The 20,000-nt window shown below is 42.6% G+C and overlaps 2 protein-coding genes across 5 annotated transcripts in view; both read left to right on the top strand.

Moving 5' to 3' along the window:
* The window catches only part of inhbaa (inhibin subunit beta Aa), a 17,315-nt gene extending 16,002 nt beyond the window's left edge, over window positions 1-1,313 (top strand). Inside the window, exon 3 of the mRNA XM_056363918.1 lies at window positions 427-1,313. Within this exon, the coding sequence (XP_056219893.1) occupies window positions 427-1,247 (821 nt within the window). The 3' untranslated portion in view covers window positions 1,248-1,313. The remainder of the gene's footprint in view (window positions 1-426) is intronic.
* LOC130160996 (NACHT, LRR and PYD domains-containing protein 12-like) overlaps window positions 1-20,000 on the top strand; it is a 347,054-nt gene that overhangs the window by 211,935 nt on the left and 115,119 nt on the right. The gene's annotated exons all lie outside the window — the stretch shown is intronic.

The following is a 20,000-nucleotide window of genomic DNA, read 5'->3' as shown; positions in this document are numbered from 1 at the left end:
AGAGAGAGAGAGAGAGAGAGAGAGAGAGAGAGAGAGAGAGAGAGAGAGAGAGAGAGAGAGGGAGAGAGAGAGAGGAAAAGGTGATGCACAGGTCTTATGTAACGGTGGTGGATGGTAACTGGTCATTAGCTCGCTGCCTCTAGGGTTGTAGGAAATGTAAAATACAGGTCTGAACGTGTGTGTGTGTGTGTGTGTGTGTGTGTGTGTGTGTGTGTGTGTGTGTGTGTGTGTGGACTACAGATTACATGTTTGTAGTCCAATTAGTTTCACCAGTTAACTCAGGCATCAGTGATGTTGCCATGGTTACCTGCAGTTGACTGTATGAGCTCAGAGGTGAAACTGTTGATGTAAATTGTCAGCCAATCAGAGAGCAGAGTTTTCTGTCATATGATAACTGTCCTAACCCCGTCTCCGTCTCCGTCTCAGGTGACTCTCAGGGCGTGGTGAACTTCGTCCTCTCTAAAGAAGGCGGCGACCTCTCTCTGGTGGAGCAGGCGAACGTCTGGCTCTTCCTCCGTCTGGCGAAGACAAACCGCAGCCGAGCCAAAGTCACCATCCGTCTCTTCCAGCAGCGCCGGCTCCTGAGCGGACGCCAGTCTCTGCCGCAGGACGAGATCCTCCTGGCGGAGAAAACGGTGGACACCCGTCGCAGCGGCTGGCACACCTTCTCGGTGTCGGCGGCGGTGCAGGCTCTGCTGGAGAGCGCCGACGGCACGACGCTGAGCCTCAGGGTGTCCTGCCCGCTCTGCGCCGACGCCGGCGCCACGCTCGTCCTGGTCTCTGGCGGCTCAGAGATGTCGCAGCGTGCCAGCCAGCGGGAACAATCCCACCGGCCCTTCCTCATGGCCGTGGTGCGGCAGGGGGACGGCAGCGACTCGCGGCGGCGCAGGAAGCGAGGGCTGGAGTGCGACGGGAAAGTGCGCGTCTGCTGCAAACGGCAGTTCTACGTAAACTTCAAAGACATCGGCTGGAACGACTGGATAATCGCGCCGCCCGGTTACCACGCCAACTACTGCGAGGGCGAGTGCCCCTCCCACGTGGCGAGCATCACAGGGTCCACGTTGTCCTTCCACTCCACCGTCATCAGCCACTACCGCATGAGGGGCTACAGCCCCTTCCAGAACCTGAGGTCGTGCTGCGTGCCCACCCGGCTACGAGCCATGTCCATGCTCTACTACAACGAGGAGCAGAAGATCATCAAGAAGGACATCCAGGACATGATCGTGGAGGAGTGCGGCTGCTCGTAAACACTAACCTGAACTGGACTGGAGAGGGCCGGAGAGGAGACGGACCTCTGAACCCAGAGAGAGAGAGGGAGGGAGGGAGGGAGGGAGGGAGGGAGAGCGGGGGAGGAGATGGAGGGAGATGAGTTTATGATCATCACATCTGCTGCGTTTCAGTCTTCACCTCCTCCCTCCTCCGTCGCTCTCTGGGATAGAAACTCTTCTCCGGACTCGTTCAGCAGAACTCAGAGAGTCTCCACGGCACTTTCAGAAAAAAAAAGAAAAGAAAAAAGATAGAAAAAAAGAATATCTAATATATTTTTGTTACAAACGGAGGGAGCGAGGCTTATTTATGTGGCTGAGACGTTCAAGCACCACTCCGGCAGTCCGACCTTGGAGAGACGAGGTGCCTGAAAAACTACGAACAAAAAAAAAAAAAAATCTCAAAACTATGCAACTTGTTTCACGTATTACGATCTTATTGTATTTTACTTTTGTTTGTTTACTTTTTCAAAATGTACAAGGAAGAAAGAAGAAGACTCTTTTGTATGGTTTTTTTCTGAAGTATAAACTTGTGTGCGTGGTTGTGCGTTTGTTGTCGTCCACTCGAGTGTGAAAATGTGCGTATGTTTGTGTGTTGAGAGATACTTGAAAGAAACAAGTTGGCCCGGCTGCTGGAACCAAACACTTCTTTATGTTACCATGGTTACCATGTTGATGTTATAATTATTATTGTCAGTAAGTATATTAATAATATTATTGTTATTGTTATTAATAATATTTTTGTTTGGCTGCATTTGTGTTGTTTTGTCCGTTTGTTTGTTCTTTAAAGAAGCGTTACAAACGTTTTCATGTTTTGCACTATAGCGACACTCGTGTTCGGATCAGACACAGACTGAACAGACCTGAACTTCCTGTTCCGGGTGGACTCCAGTGTACAGGTGTGACAGGCCGCAGGTTCGATTCCCTGTCGGTGCGTTGATACGTCGCTCTGGGCTCACAGGTCACCATGCCTGAATGTTTCTGACTGCAAACAGACACGTGTGATAGGTTGAATCACCTGTCAGTCAAATTAATCACCTTAAATGAGGCTGCAGCCAGGATTTACTAAATACAGAGACACTTAAAAGAAGGTCTCTAAAATTACCCAACTTCATTATTTGGGTTTTTCATGTGTTTTAACTTGTAATGTCCATTTTGTCCAACGCTGTGTCACAACACTTTCCAAACTGCCATAAATAAAAAGTAGATTCTAGCACGAGTGCATCCCTTTCTATTTATTTTTGCCCAAAGTAATTATATAAATGAAAATATTAAATATGTCAAGTTTGAAAATACTGTAAAATATCCATGTGCAAGTTCTTAGTGGTAAATGTAAACTCCCTCTGTGCTGCAGCGCCCCCCAACACCTGTCAGAGGAACTGCAGCTGAACACACTTCAGCTGTGGAGGCTTCTGATTGGATAAATCAACAGCTAACATGTTGGCAAAAGGTAGCGACGCTAGCTGGTCAGCTAGCACCCAACGCTAGCAGAAACATGTTGTAGCCGAACGTCTGTGTCCAGCTGAACGAGCTTGTAGAACATGGTGTTGATACCAGTGTTAATCTGTTGAGTGAGACCCAGAGCGCTAATTAACCTAAAGTAATTGCACCACTGGAGCTCACCACGACACATCAGGAACTTCCTGTCTGTCCGGTCAGATGCTACGAGGACTTTTACTTAAAGTGAGAACAAAAGCACTTAGAAGAAGAAACATGTAGATTTGACTCAAAAATCGACAAAAGAACAAAAGATCTCACAACTCCCATGAGCTGTTCATGGGCGGCCATGTCCTTTATGCTAGCCTAAATATTCTAGCCTATAGCTGGGCTACAGCTGGGCTACAGCTGGGTAACAGCTGGGTAACAGCTGGGCTACAGCTGGGCTACAGCTGGGCTACAGCTGGGTAACAGCTGGGTAACAGCTGGGCTGCAGCTGGGCTACAGCTGGGCTGCAGCTGGGCTGCAGCTGGGCTGCAGCTGGGCTACAGCTGGGCTACAGCTGGGCTACAGCTGGGCTACAGCTGGGCTACAGCTGGGCTACAGCTGGCTACAGCTGGGCTAACAGCTGGGCTACAGCTGGGCTACAGCTGGGCTACAGCTAGCTCCTCCAATCTCCAAAAACCAGAACAAGACAGACTTAAAGCACCAGAACAAACCCCTTAAATCGATTTTTATATCTTTGTCTCTGGTGGATGTTTACACTGAGTCAGCTGCCCGGCTGAAGGTGATTAGCATTAGCCAAGACAACACAAGTTATTCATTATTATACTTTCAAGGGATTTATTTCATTGTTGCTGAGACGACACTTTAATACAAAACTTTCCCTTTAAAAATGATACTAATGAACTGATGCCAGACACCCTTAAAAGCATTTAAGGTGGTAATTATTGGAGGGTTAGAATGAATTACAAACAACTACCTTCATCTCAATATAACCCTCATTTTGAAGATTAAGGGTTTATAAACAAGCACCAAAGTAGCAGCTGTAGGGCGGCAACTAATGATTGTTTTCATTATTGATTAACCAGCAGATTATTATCTTGATTGATCTGTTTGTCTGTAAAATGTTTGCAAACAGTGAAAGATGCCTCCTGTTCTGTATTTACTTGTTTTATTCAACAAACAGATATGATGAAAAGCAAAAGCAGTACATTATCACATCTGAGAGGCTTCAAACTGCTAATTGGTTTGGAAATAAATGATTAATGGTTATCAAGATAAATGACAATTCATCAACTAACTGACAAGTCGTTGTACCTCTAAATCAGCTGTGATGCACTATGGGTAAATTTAAAGGTCTTTCTTTAACAAGAATGAGCCATGAACAACATTTTCATCAACCAATAATAAATCCCTTGAAAAGCCTTTGAATGAATGAAGGAATCAATTTGGACGTTTCATAAAAAAGTGAGAACTACTTTTGTTTTGCTGTGACGAGCAGCTGACAGTTTTCTACCAGAGACAAAGAGATGAAGAGATGTTTCAGATCGCTGTGTTCACTCTCAGAAGAAAAGATGAAGGTTTTTTTGTCCGGTTTTAGTTCGCTTCAGAACACCAAAGAGTCGAGTTTCTACATTTGTTTGTGTGAGAAACAAAAAGGTTGAAGTTCAAGAGAAGAAAAAAAAAACAACCTAATTTACAACATGATTAACGTCCATTTTGTGGAAAAAGTTCACTGAAGTTCACGATTCTCTGAAGTCTGTAAAAAAAAAAAAAAAAAAAAGTGGCGTCTTGCTTCGGTGAAGATGACTGATGTTTTTATTTATGCTTTGTAGGTTTTGTTTCATATTAGTTTTTGGAAAGAGTTCTTCAAGTTCTTCTTTGAGTTGTGACGTTTTGTTTCTGACATTTTCACCCTGCACAGTAAGAACTCCATTTCCCACGATGCTTTACTCTTTCTTTTTATCTGATCACAAACTTAAAAAAAAGACAATCCACTGTCGTCTTGTTCTGTTTCGGGAAGAAAACAAACGTCATCCAATCAGATTTCAGAGTGTTTCTGTGTCGTATGTGTTTATATCAGTGTTGTCGACTCGTTCACCAAAAGTTTCAGAGTATTGGTCCCTTTTTGATGAAGTCACACGTGTTGCGTCTTATTTTTATTTTCTTCTTTTTGTTGTAATTGTTTTCAAAGAGAGTGGACCCTTTTCTTCTGGACTTTTCGGGACAGACTCGCTGTCCGTCCGGTGCGTTCAAGGACACAAACAAAATGTCAGTGCAGAAAAAAAAAAGCCTCAAAAAGAAGTTAAAAAGTAAAAAAAGAAAAAAAGAAAAAAGGAATAAAAGAAGTGTTTGTATTTGTTCAGATTTTGTTCTTTTTATCAAGACGAAAAAATATTGACACTGAACAAAGTAGACAAAGAATAAAAAGTCTATTTTTTATTCTGTATATATGGAAATCCAGATTCCAGTATGTTGCATTGCTTTGTTGTACAAATCAAATGTGCTTGTGGCATTTTTCTAATCTAATTTATTTTACGGTATTTTTTTGTTTTTGTTTTCTGCTTCACCATTAAAGTTTAAAGGATGTACACAAAGGAAACGTGTCTCTGTTTCTTTAAATCTCACTTCTGTCCCAATCTAAACCACAACATCTCATTTCAGACATTAAACCGACACTTATTTTCACCGTTAATTACGTCTATAAAAAGTCTGAAAGTTCATCTGTCTGATTTAACACTTTCTTACTCAATCATCAAAATAGCTGCAGATTAAATGTTAAAGCTCTTATTAAAGGTTTAAGTTACACTGAGGAAGACGTGGCTCTGAAACTCTGTTTTCTGTTTCTTATAAAAAGTCAGTCACATGCTATAATTTGTCATCACCTTCCATCAGGCTGTGAAGCTCCACGCCGGCCTTTGGCTCCGGGTCATGCTGACTTTTATAAAGATATAAACTCAGCCTTGTTAAACACACATTAAAAAAGTGACTGCAAAAAGGGACGTTGAGCTTTTTCATCTTCAGAGGACAAACGCTCGGGGTCGAGGCCCCCGCCGCGACGATGAGACGCAGCAGGAATTCATTTCCTCACCCCGAGGAAAAAAATGCAGGCTCCATTAAAGCTGTGATACACGAGGCGAAGGGTCAAAAGGTCGCCTGCAGCCCAGCGGTTTCCCTTCTCCGCACTGTTAAACTTTAAAGCTGCCAAAAGGCGACACGCCTGTGTTTGGTCTGAACTACCGAACAGAAAACAAAAAGCTGAACTCTACAGGAGCCACGTCCAGAATATAATTAATCAGGTTTAAATGACTCAGATTTAGATCTTACACTTTCTTTACATTGGTGGGAGCCGGACACCTGCAGCAGGTAAAGATCCCCTGAGAACAAAGAATGTCTTTTCCAGTGCTGTAGCTGTGGGTCTGAGATAAGATACAACTAGAACCGCCTCCTCGTGGTCGTATCCCTCCGCCACTCACACTAGTTCCAGGTCACATCCCTGTTTATCCAGAGTCAGAGAAAATATTAAACATTTGGGTGAAATCTTGATGTCTAAAAAGTGTTTTGTGCGGTCACATTGAACTTGACCTTTGACCTTTAGCCACCAATTCTAATCAGTTCACACTCGAGTCCAGGTGAATGTTTTTAGCAAATTTGCAGAAATTCTCTCAAGGCGTTCCAGAGATATTTTGTTCACAAGGCCAAAATCATGTTTTGTGAGGTCACTTCGGCCTTGACCTTTGACCTTTAGCTGCCAAAAATCTAATCAGTTCATCGTCGAGTCTTAGTGAATATTTGCGCCAAATCTGAAGAAGTTCCTTCGAGGCGTTATGGAGATATCGTGTCCACGAGAATGAGACGGACGGACCATTAATGTGAAATTCGTGGCGATCCATCAAATAATATCTGAGTCTGGACCGACCGGACTTTATAGCTGCGCTGCTAGCACGGCTAAAAGTCTCTTCCTGTGTGACTGTACCTGAAAGTCAGCTTCTGTCTGAGAACTAGAAACAAGATCTTTTACCTCTGACACAGTGAATCCTGCCGAGTCGTCATGGTGACGCTTCCTGTGCGACTCTTTGGGCCCTTCATGCCTTTGGGTCTGTCCGTCGCCGGCTCTTTTAGTGTCGACCTGCACAAAGAGGCAGCTTTTAGTATTGTGCCTTCAGCATCATAACCTCATGTGCTGTTAGTGGTGTCAGTGGTGAGGAAGCGGTGCGGTGCAGGATGAATGAAGATCCATATAATCTACTTCATCCATCAAACCAAAGGAATGTTTTGAAATGGTCTTTCCCTCTTTCACCAGAGCACACTCTTAATCTCAGACTGGTCTCCTCGGTGGAAGTCGCCAAACAGATATAAACAACCACAGCTAATAGAGTGTCTGTGGTGTCCTGGTTGCTTTCCCACAGGAACGGAAAACTTTCCACTTATACTGTTAGTTTCCTAAAAGTGTCAGGATGTCTCTCCTGCGCCGCTGCCTTCAGGACGGGTAAAACGTCCCACCATGGCTTGTTGCTGCTAGTTTCTCACAGGACAGGACAAACTATTAGCAACAGCCATTAGCCAGCTGCCCCCATCACATATTGCTTCCTCTGTAACTTTCACAAAAAAGGGTTTACATGTTAATATCAATTCATTTACAAAATTTGACATAATCTAAGTCACAAAAGGAAATACGTCCCAAACACCCAGCCTGCTAGCTAGCAGTAGCTGCTTGACTCACTCAGCCAAACGCAGCTAGCTAAAGACACATGAATCAAATATATTTCAACAAGAACATTTTAAAATCTGCTTTAATATGACAGATAAAATGAAGTAGCTAAGCTAGTTAGTGTACGCAGTAAGCCTATATTGCCCAGCCCCAGCTAGCTATCAAATGAATAGATCTGTGGATAAAATGTTTTTTGTTCTTAGTCGAACACGTGATCACCTGTTCAGGTTTGAACCAGTTTGACAGGCTTGTTCGCTGTCGCACACTGACAATATTTTGTATTCTGTGCACTATTTTACCCACAGAGAGCCACAAGGATTCATTAGCATAAAGATATACATGAGTAGGTTACAATCTGCACAAATTAAAGCTTCAAGTTTTCTTCTTCTTCTTCTGTGTTTTATTTGAAGTGTTGATCCATCAGAAGATATAAAAACCATCTCAGTGTAGTTTTACATCTCCTCTCTCAGGCTTCTCTCTGGAGCTCTAGTAACAACAGGTCGGTGAGCCAATCAGAAGAGAGGAGGCTCTGAGCCTCTCTTCTGATTGGCTGACTGTTTTCTGAGTGATCCAATAAAAATAAAGCAGATTTCAGGTAAAAACACTCAGAGAAACCAAATCCTGCAAGGTTTGGATAGTGGGTCCAGGTGGGCGGGGCTTGGTGACTGCTTCGTTGTGACATCACAAAGTTCCAGAAGTCCTGACGGCTGGTTTTAAGGCTCAGTTTCTGAATACAGGCTGTGTGCATTTCTCTGTGGACAGAGTGACACTTTGTCATTATAAGGTTTCTACTTTCCTCCATCGACATCATCCTGAATCTAATCTGACCCAACTCTCGAAGTTCCTCAGTCCATGTTTGAAACCCTGCAGGTTTTAGCCCCAGAAGCATCAGCTGATGGTTCACAGCCGTAACAGAAACGCATCATCCAATCACAGTCCAGCTGCTTCTAAAACTCACTGTAACGTCTGCTGTGGCTCTGACTCGCAGGACAAACCAGGAAACCCAACAAACAGCAGCAAAACATGGTGTGTGAGGTAATGGACTGAGGTCTGTGTGTGTGTGTGTGTGTGTGTGTGTGTGTGTGTGTGTGTGTGTGTGTGTGTGTGTGTGTGTGGTTTGGGTTCTCTCTGGTCTGGTTTTGGGAACTAGACTCGGTCCTGTCATGAACACGTCTGATGTCATACAAGGACGTGGCACATGTGAAATGAACACGCACAATGTCATTTAACTTCCAGTTCACATGCAAACTTTCATCCGTCTCCAAACTCTGCAAACACATCAAAGTACTCTCTCACACACACACACACACACACACACACACACACACACACACACACACACACACACACACACACACACACACACACACACACACACACACACACACACACACACACTTTGAGTCGTTGCCACAGTAGCAGCCAAATCTAAAGAGAAGGTACCAGCCTCTAACTGTGTCTATGACTGGTTTCATAAAGCAAGTGATAAACATACATCTATCTAATCTTGTGCATCTGGCTTGTTTTTTTCACCACTGTCTCCTACCTGATACTTTTATTTTCATTTATTCAAATTTTTTATTATCTTTCTCATATGCTTTTTTAATGTCGTCTTAATGTTGTATTTTAATGTATTTCCATGCCTCTGTCTGAATGGTGCTAAATAAACTGAAATGAACTTTATATTAATTGCATTAGTTCTATTAGTGTCAACCTGCAGACAGAAAGCAGCTCGTAGCTAAATCAGGTACATCTCTTTGTATGAGACAACAGGATGTAACCTAATGATAAGGAGCTCCACTCTTACCTGCTGTAATATTAGACTGATTTACACATTAATGCTTCAATGAGTATGATCCAATAATAAAATCTACAGTCTTCATCTTCTGTACCTTTACTTGTGAAAGTACTTATACACTGTGTTACTACTTTTATATAATCTAAAGATCTGAGCACTTCCACAGCACATAAAAACTGACTACAACTACGACTCCCAAGGTGCATTTCACCAACAAACATCCAATCACAGAGCTTCATATTCTGTTACATGTGCTCAAACCTTGGACTGAAAATAAAGAGCAAAATACGAACAGGGACGTGAAAAATCCTGATGTCGTTCCTGCTCTCCAGAGGACGAACCCTTTACGTTTTAATGTCACATGACCTCTGCTTTAGCGCCACCTTCAGGACAAACTGAGACTCTGAGACCACATTAACCATCAGAACGCTGACGTCTGATAAATTCATGAGCTCATTAATAAACAACTTCCTGCCTAAGTGTGTGTGTGTGTGTGTGTGTGTGTGTGTGTGTGTGTGTGTAGCATAAATAAAGTCTCTGTTAATGACAGGAGGCCTGTAAAATGACTTGCAGATGACACTGTCCCGCCTCAGCAGTGGCACATCAAAAGATGAGATTTCTTGTCCTTCTATCTATGTGAGGACCGACTGGTTTAACCTGCCGTGTGAGGACGTTTTCACAGAGCGAGGACGATTCGTCCAAACATCCGTTCTTCAACAGTCGGGTCCTGGTTTAGGTCTAAGTCGTGGTTTGAGCTGCAGTTGTTATGTTGTAGGGAATGCATCGTCAGTTCTGGTCCTCACGAGTATAGCAGTGTGAACGTCTGAGTGTATGTGTAGATCAAAGGCCCAGCTGACCACAGCTGGGTGTTTCCCCGCCCGCTGTGGTCGACCGCCGTTTGATGCTCGACTGTTTCAGGAGGTGACGTGTTCTTGGCCTGTGACAGACTTCATGTCATATTCAGAGAGTTAAGCATTCAAGTATTTGGCTTTTTTAAAGATTCAACTTGAATTTTCATGAGTGGCTGCAGAGAACACTTTAACCAGTAACTTTAATTAACGTTAATTACATACAGCTGAGAAAAAGAGTTTTATTAATGGCTGCTCTGGTCTGACGAACACGCCCCTCCCTCCTGCTGCTGCAGCCTGATTGGCTGTTGTCAGGTTATTTCAAACAGTATCTGTTGTCAGGAAAGTCAAGTGCAGTGAAACAAGTCTTCATTTTCATTTTTAATGGTTTGACTCTATAAAGTCGTCATTAGATTCAAACCGTCATCACTTTCTTTCATTTTACAATAAAAAAACTTCACCTTGAACAATCCTGACTCCCCAAAATTAACGGACAAATTTAAACTAGAATCACGTGGTCATCTCGGGGTCGTATCCCTCCGCCACTCCGACCTGTTCCAGGTGACATCCCTGTTTATCCACAGTAAAATATGAAGCATCTGTGCAGGTTTGTCATGATTTCTGTGTGAAGACTGTGTGCCAGACTAATATAAAGCAAAATACAGTAGAGATAATAATGAAAAATGTGCATACACAACAATACTAATACAGGCAGCTGACCTCATCTTATTCCAACTGATCGGCGCCAGTGCTCAGTCCTGAGGGTTTCCACTCTGGAGAAAGTTAATCCCTTTAACAACATGTTACAGCTCTGAGCCGAGTCCACGGGTCCAAACATTCAGAAATAACCGACGGTTCCTCGACAGAGCGCCAGCGTCCTTTCATGTGGTTACAGATCTCTCTGTGGCACGAGGTGACAGCTGGAGGCTTTTCTTCTTCTGCTTTAACTAAAAATATTTCCATTTCTTCTGAGAGGGAAGTGACGAATCTTTAAAGGTCAGAACCGGAACCACTCAGCTTCTTGGTCGTGCATTTCAAAAATCATGTAGCGTCACTACACCGCCGCACTTCAGTATCCAAAAACAAAGTTTCCCACAGTTTAAGATGCAGGAATTTAACATTTGCTTTAACAAACTGCTGGGAGTTCTGGTTTGAGTGTGAACCAGCGTTTAGATCAGATGTGAAGAGAACCGATGAGCCTGAGACACACTGAGTGTTGGTATCTGGTCCCACTGTTCGTACCAGGATGTAATCTGTTACATCACAATCGGACTCCAACAGCACCGGACCTCGACTGTCATGGTTACAATAATAAACCAAGAGCGGCCGTACCTACCTTCGTCGCCGTGGTTACTATAATAATGGTCATGTCTTGGTTAGGTTTTTAGGAAAAGATGGTGATTTGGGTTAAAATAGGTACTTCCTCAACCTTAGACAACCTCTGTTGTCATGGTAACAACATAAACACACCGCTCTCCTGTGTCACATTCATCCATCCACCACCACCTCCGCCTGACGTGGACTCTGTCTCTCTTTATACCACGTCACCGACACGTTTCCCTTCGCTCCTGTCATCATTACTACGACCACTAGATGTTGCCTAGCAACAAAACCAAACTGTGATGTCATGACAACCTGCTGCACAGACGACCTGTGGGTCGGACAGTACAGAAAAGGGTAAGTGGTAGGGGTTAGTCTTTCAAACTTCGCCTCTTTGACCTACATCAACTTTTACAGAGAATTAAACTGTCATGAAAACAAAACCTGAATATAAGATTTTACAGATGTTGGATGTAAAGGTGTTTTAAGCAAATCGTGTTTTTGTCCACTCTGGTCTCCTCACTTTTATTCATCTTGTACATTGTGTTAACTCAAGTCCATTTTAATTATATATATCAGAATTTACGATGTGACCGGGTGTCACTCTGTTATCACACTGAGGAAAAAGATCTAAGAAAAATCTAAGATATATAATATTTTTAAAGATTGTTACATTTTAAAACATTTTTTTATAATTATATATTTTCACCAAAATTGCACTGTTTTGCAAATGATTAGTCGGCCCACTTGTAATCCCTTTACGGACCACCAGTGGGCCCCGGACCACAGGTTGGGAACCACTGGTACCACTGGTGATTTTGATTTGATCTTTTCTTCATTACTCTTTAAAAATGATTCAAAAACAGGGATGAGATGAGAAAATACGTTCGTTCCAAATAATGTTTACAGCCTAAAGTTTATACCTACATTTACCACAATAACTGAAACATGTTAAAAGTGCGTATAACAAGTAGTTTACAGTCACAAACTGGAGAAGCAGCGGAGAAACTCAGGGCAAAGCTTCTCTGATGTTATATAACGTGGCGAAGCTTAAAAAGTACGTTTTTCTCAGATGACTCTGCAGTACGTGGAGGGCGATCAGATCTGGCTCCGCTAAAGAAAGCACTCTGGGTAATTTAACTCGGAAGTTTTTCTTGACAAATTACAGACATGGACGATTTGCACGGGAATAAAATCACTGAGCGCAATTATCACAAATGACTGCATTTCCCAGTGTGATAGCAGCGCTGTGAAAAGGCCGAGCGGCGAGCGTTAGCTTACAGTACACAGGGTGTGACGGCAGAGTCATTTCCCCTCCGACGTCCAGCGAACGGGGGATCTGACGGCCCGGCATGGGAAACAAACACTCAGAGAGCCGAGCTGAGGCGAGTGCTTCAGCTGAGCTCACTTATACTCATGTTTCTTCTTTCTAGAAACATTTAGCCTGGATAAATTAAATAAACTCCTCCGATGATACAAAGAGTCTTAACTTACACTCCAAACTGGTCCTGACTGTAAACCTGTCCAAACTGGACGGAGGAGGAGAAACCAGATCCCACAAAGTCACTTTGACCTGAGAGTTTGGTCCAGTCACAAAACCAGAGGAGATCAGGAGAGAAATAACATCTTTGTTTCTGTCCACACGTTGCTTCAGACTGGTTTTTAATTAGGACTTAATGAGCGTCCTGGTGTCTCCTTTATCTAATTAAACAAACCAAGTGCAAATTATAAATATATGTTTAAATACTGCAACATACGTATGTTCTGTTATTTGACAAATTTGAAAATTTCATTACATTTTGTTCCTGAATCCACTTTCTGATCCAGATCAGCCAAGACTGGATTCCGTGATCTAATCCTTTTTCTTTTCTTCTCAAGATTTGATCCAGTCTGATCACATTACCTCCGAACAGCTGGACACTGCTCTGTACTGAACATCTGGGCCTGATATCCAGCTTCTCTTTCTCTGGAGGAAAGGGAACAAGAGTTTCCTCTAAAATACTGAACTTCTTAAGATTCTTTAAAATCAGCGACATGAAAGATTTCTGAGATTTTATTTCTCTGAAAAACTCTGATGAAACTTTTGTTTACATGTTGCTGTGAAAACCCGGCACAAAAGAAAGATGGTCCTGATCCTGGATAGCAAACATGGGATTTCCAAATCCGGATCGCTCTGATCCAGATTGAAGACACCAACCCAGCATGCAACTCTGCATCCACAGAACTGCCACACTGTTTTTACTTTTCATTTTGCTTTAATTCCTGAGCGAGTTCACTGGCGAGTTTCTGCTGTAGCTTCATATTCAAACTACAGTCACATGAAGAGTTTGGACATGTGGAAACAGCTGAGTCGGATCAGTCAGCGCACCTGCACACATCGTGTTCAAATAAACCAGCAGAAGCTGTGAACCACAGACTGCAGTAACTTTCCTCCGAGTGGAACGATTCAGAAACAGACAAAGTTTCACTGTAACTGTCGCCACAGACAGAACCCGGACCGGGCCCAGAGGAGGACTCTGTGACGGGGTGAACTCCGTGATGACTCAGCACGGACACGTCGGCCCGGGTCCAGACACAGAGTCCGGTCTAAAAGCAGCTTTATCTCTAGACTGTAAGAGCTTAATGACATAATGGCTGCAGAGCAGAAACCTGTGTGTTCGGACGATACTGCGTCTGTTCTGTAGCACTGAGTGTAAAAACCCAGTCCCCTCTCAAACTCATGGCTTTAACTCCGCCCCCAAAACTATGATGCAACTTTGGAGCAATAAAATCATTTGGGCCAAAAACTTAATGGACTTCAGTAGTTTCTCATTTACAGACGCTCAGATATCTGTGTCCCGTTACCTCAAGAAAACAAAGCTCGTTATCTCCACATGACGAGATATTATCAGGAGAAAAGTGGTTTTTATTAACCCAATATAACGAGATAATTATACTTCAGTAAAGTCGGAAAGATATTCACAGATTCAAACTTTCTGTTTCAGTAACTCAATCAAAACGTTGTAACGCCTCTTTCCCGCCGTGTTACGTTAGACAACGAACCACAACCAGGAGGAATAACACTGATCTGGAGTCAGAGCTCAGGGAGACAAAGAGCAACGCTTCAACACTTCTCTCTTATTCACCGAGGTGTCACAAAAATCAGTCTCACCACTAGCGGTCTCCCGTTGGTTATATTAGTATCACTATAATTATTATAACGAGGAAAAAGCACAGCTCTGCTTCCTCCTTTAACTGAAACCTCATTTCCTCAGCAGCTGAGGAAAGTCTGAGAGAAACAGATGCAGAGGCTGGATTTCCTCTGGAGCTATTTTCATCGCGGCATGAAATGTACACGGGGATAACCCGAGGTTCTGTTCAACCACAGAAAGCCATACGGGGCGGCAGGAACGCAGCCTCAGGTCGGCTGGATTGTATCTGAGGTCGGCGGTTTGGCCCCGGCTGAGGCCGAGGCCTCCGAACCTCAAACTGATTTACAGTCCTTCATGGAAAACACATTCTGTGTTTGAACGCTGGTCTGAGATGTTAATCAGGCTTCTGCTGGGAGCTTTTATCTCCTGCAGGGTTCAGTTTATAGTTTACAGATCCGTGTTTCCACTGAGTCACACTCAATCAGGCTCGGACGGATTCAGCACAGTTAGAAGCAGGAACTGTCTGAAGCTTTCACCGCCAAATCTCCCACATGATTAATCAGTTAAAGCGGTTCACTAACTGTCACAGCTCCAGAGGACGGACAAATATCTATGCATCTGTATATTTGATGCACAGAGGTAAATATTAGTCACATCCTAGTGTTCGTCCTGGGTTTTAAACTGTCTGGAACAACCTAGAGAACGTACACAGAAACAGTCTGGACTCGTGTCCCCTCTGGGACTCCATATCTGAGAGCGGCTGGTTCGCAGCCGGCGGTTCAGAGGAGTCAGTCAGTTTATTGATAAGCAGCTCGGTCCACAGTCCGGACCGGCTCCTCCTCTGATTTCCAGCCAAGAAAGAAATAAAGCAAAAAACAGGAAAGATGTTTCTCAATGTTTCGTCAGTGAGACAGAAAGCAGCATGCCAAACGGATGACATAAATACAGTAAGTCCAAAAACCTGTGTGCGGTGATCTGGACTCAGTCTGAGCCGCACTTTGATTAACTGCTGCCATTTGTTTCCCATCAGGAACGCCCCCGCTATCAGCGTCCACATCACCTCTGAGAACACATTATTATCAGCTCATGTTCATGCAGAGGCAGTGACCTCACTCACTGTCTGTCGTCTCTCAGACTTCATCTCATTTCTCAGCTCACTCCGGTTTTACTGCTCTCTGCCTTTTCACCAGCTCCAGGACGACGTGCAGCGAATCCAGCAGCAGCTGCATCAGACCTGACGCTGGTCCTCCATGACACTGTGGCTGTGCTACACAGACACTCATCCCAGACATGTCCGATACTGGCTAAATACTGGATCAGGTAACAGCGAGCGCACGAGTGTATGCACTGACATGTACTTTATTTTGCTGCATGTCATCCTCTCTCTCTCTCTCTCTCTCTCTCTCTCTCACTGCAACTATCAGAATAAAGGTTAAAAATGCCCAAAAAGAATAATATAATATGATATAATATAATACACTGTATAGTTTCACACCTGGATGAAACAGCAGTTTTCCTGGAAGAGCTGATTTCTGGTAAATACTAGAGCTGAACAACTCATCGACATATTATCAAAATCAAAATGTGGCCAAGTGCAACATCCAAATCATGGGAACTGCAATTTCTTTTTTGTTGAGGTACAATGTGTCACAACAACAGACCATAAATGAAGCGTTGTGGTGCTACAGAGACGCCCCGAACTATAAATCATATTCTCCAAACATGAGGGAACATGACTGTTTGGTACAAACCCAGCAAAAATCACATCATCATCATTTTGTATATTTTTTCAGTGAAAATGAAATGCAAAAACAAGCAAGGCTTTAATTTGGAGGGTGGTGCTGGTGTCAGGACGGTTAGTGGAGCTGGTGTTATTTATTCACAGATTTGACTGACAGTCAAATTAGATAATAAAAGAAAGAATCTGTGACATCCCAGAGTTTAACCTGAGCCATGCTACAACAATGACAGCCATCACGTCCACACACGTATCAGTAGCAGCAGATGCACAAGTTCAGGAATCAGAACCAGGAAGGATAAAGTAGTACAGCCCTTACAGAAACGTAATACTTCTTATTATTTTCAGTCTATCTTTGGACTTTTGGACTCGACTGTTTATTGTTTCAACATATACTGACATATATTTATGTAACATATGTCTACAATATAAATATACATAAACAAACATATTTGTATGGGAAATAGTTTTTATTTCTAATAGGTTTTATGTATTATTTTTATATGTTTTTATTTATATATTTTTTATTTGATATATCCCACATCTGCATATGGGAGTGATTTTTTTATTTTTCATTTTAAAACGTTCATGTGTTCAAATCATTGACAGCAGCACTGTGAAGAGACACACTCAGAGGTTTAAGGTTTAAAATGCTTCATATGAACAAACATTTTCATAATGATCAAGATTAAAATTCTACCATGTAAACAATTTAAAGGGATCAGTGTCTGGCTGCAGTGTCTCTGCCCTGCCCTCCATCTTGATTTAACACAGTTTACACCAAACCTTGACAACACTGACACAGGTGTAAACTTTAAACCTGTCAGTATTGACATGCTATACCTGGTTAGCTCGTTAGCTCTCCACAATTCAACCGCTCAGAGAAAAACAACTCATTCATATTTACCAGCATCGTGAAGTCCGACCTTGTGTCCGTTCCTCCGTCCTGTTGCGTCAGACCACACGGCTTCTTATAGAAGTATTCCGAGTTACGGATATCCTCATGATCTCCACATTTCATCCGTCTCTCTCCCTCCGGCTCCCTGTCAGCGGTTAGCTGAGCGTTAGCTTTCCGGCTACAAAATGGACGCCTCTCCGTAAACATCCGTTCGGGTGTCACAGCAGGAGGCCTGTGTGAAGACGGAGAGCGCGCGAGCCGATGACGTGAGTCTTCCAGTCAGAGAAAGCGCTGCTATTGGTTACTGCCTCTGTCAATCACCAGCTGCAGGACAGGTGTTTACCGTGTTCCATGAGAGAAGGGTTGGGGCACCTGTGGGAGGCTGCAGGAGGAAGTGGGTGATGAGCTGATGCAGTTTTAGGAAGGACAAAAAATGACATAAGTATAACTAAATGCATAAATAAATAAATAAATGTTTATTACCAAAATGTTTTTATTTGCATTAATTTATGTATGTAAATATTTATTTCTGCATTTATTAATTGAGTTTTGGCCTGGCAGCTCTTTTCGTTCAGGTTTGCCAAATGAGTGAAAATGACATTAAAAAGTGTTGATTTTAAGAGGCTGGTAAAGTTACTGCAGCATTTACTAAGAATAAATATAAATATACGTGATTAGTATGAAACGGCCCTGCTGACCCTCACAGTCCAGACCTGCAGCTTCAGCCCTCACGTACACAAAGTATTGTTGTGTGTTCGCTCTGCTGATACAAAGTGCTGCAGTACATCCTTCTCACTTCCTGGAAGTTGCTGAAAACCGCCGCCTGCTTACGTCAACCTCCAACAAAGTAACAGTCAGACGGTCCGACTGTGGAAACAGTTACAGGCAGAAGGTGACACGGAGACGGGCGATGTTTAACCCTCTGCTGTCACACAGCATGTTTCATTTACAGCAGCATAACTTTATTTACACATGGTGTCGAGAGAAGCTGAGGAAACACATCTGATTTTCATTTTCAGGATTTACAGACTTTCAGTGAAGAAGGCACAAAATCCAGTTGAGATAAATCGCTCTACATGTAAACAGACATGTCATTTCTTACATTTTTCTGCTGTTGTTGTGAAACACTGATTCCTCACTAACACTGTTGACTGATTATGACGAAAGATTTGTTCATATTTTTAGGCGTCTGTGTCATTTTAGGTTCCTGGCAGATTTATACCTCTTTGAATTAAAAGGAGAAGTCAGACTCGCAGATATGTACGCCCATACAGAAATGTAATATATGACATGTATGTCCCTATATCAAGACTGATGTTTTCATATATCTCATCTACAAGGGGATATATTATTATCACACATATAATCCTACAAAGCTTTATAACATATATGAAATACCCATAGTAAAATTTGTACGATTGTAATTGTAAATTTCTAACTATCTATATTATGAATTCTTATATGGTATAACATGTTGTGAGCATATATGTTAATGATATATATTTAATCTATATATGCAAGTTCATTAAAACAACATATCTGTAAAAATTTACATGTTTTATATGTTTTTTTAAATGAATTTCTCATTGATTTTCAACATGTCTATATGAACCTTTTGGACTCTCCTGTATATATCAGCTTATACTGACAGGCTTTGGGATGGATATATGTTTAACGTATGTCTATGTCTAATATATAAAACATACATACCGTCCTGAAGCATCTCTGTTCCTCCGTGTCACTGAGCAAATTCTCTGAAAACAGCTGAACGAGAGGAAAAGAGCAGGTACAGGCCGTTTGTGCAGACAGCGGGACTTTAAAACCAACAATTAAATTAAATTATACCCAATTCAGTCCATTTAACGCTGGTAATCGCTCTAAAAGGTCTCCTGAATCTTATAAAGCCAAAAAGTGGAAATTATGCTTTCGCGTAAGTCAATGTTTAGTCATGGAGGAAGATTTCATTCACTTATTTCAAGTTAAAGGTTTGACCTCGCGTCTCGTTGAGGTCAGAGGTTCAGGTTCCTGAGTCACATGATGTCCATCATTACCCTCACATCTAAAGTTCCTCAGCTTTAGTGAGAACACCTCAGCATTTCAACATTTTAACCAGATGAAGGACTAATATTTTATAATAATCTCTGCTCTGTTCACGAGGAACCTTCAAGGTTCAAACAGTTAAAGGAAGTGCTTCCATACAATCAAAGTGATCAGTGATCAGCTCTGCTCGGATCAATCTGACAGGAAAAACATGTCACGCAAAAAGCTTCAGCAAAAATGAACTAACAAATCTTTTTCACTTCAGTTTCTATCAGGTCGAAACAGGAAGTCAAAGTTTAGTTTCCTACACCTCTATGGATGATGGATGATGGATGGATGATGGATGGATGATGGATGATGGATGGATGATGGATGGATGATGGATGGATGATGGATGGATGGATGATGATGGATGGATGATGATGGATGGATGATGGATGGATGATGGATGGATGGATGGATGGATGATGGATGGATGATGGATGATGGATGGATGATGGATGGATGGATGATGGATGGATGATGATGGATGGATGGATGGATGGATGGATGATGGATGGATGATGGATGGATGGATAGATGAATGATGGATGGATGGATGGATGGATGGATGATGATGGATGGATGATGGATGGATGATGGATGGATGATGGATGGATGATGGATGGATGGGTGATGATGGATGGATGATGGATGGATGGATGATGATGGATGGATGATGGATGGATGATGGATGGATGGATAGATGGATGATGGATGAGATGGATGATGGATGATGGATGGATGATGATGGATGGATGGATGGATGGAT

The sequence above is a fragment of the Seriola aureovittata genome, chromosome 20 (assembly GCF_021018895.1).
Source record: "Seriola aureovittata isolate HTS-2021-v1 ecotype China chromosome 20, ASM2101889v1, whole genome shotgun sequence".
Classification (NCBI taxonomy): Eukaryota; Metazoa; Chordata; class Actinopteri; order Carangiformes; family Carangidae; genus Seriola; species Seriola aureovittata.
The sequence above is the reverse complement of the archived record's forward strand: the minus strand, read 5'-3'. Positions and strand labels throughout refer to the sequence as shown.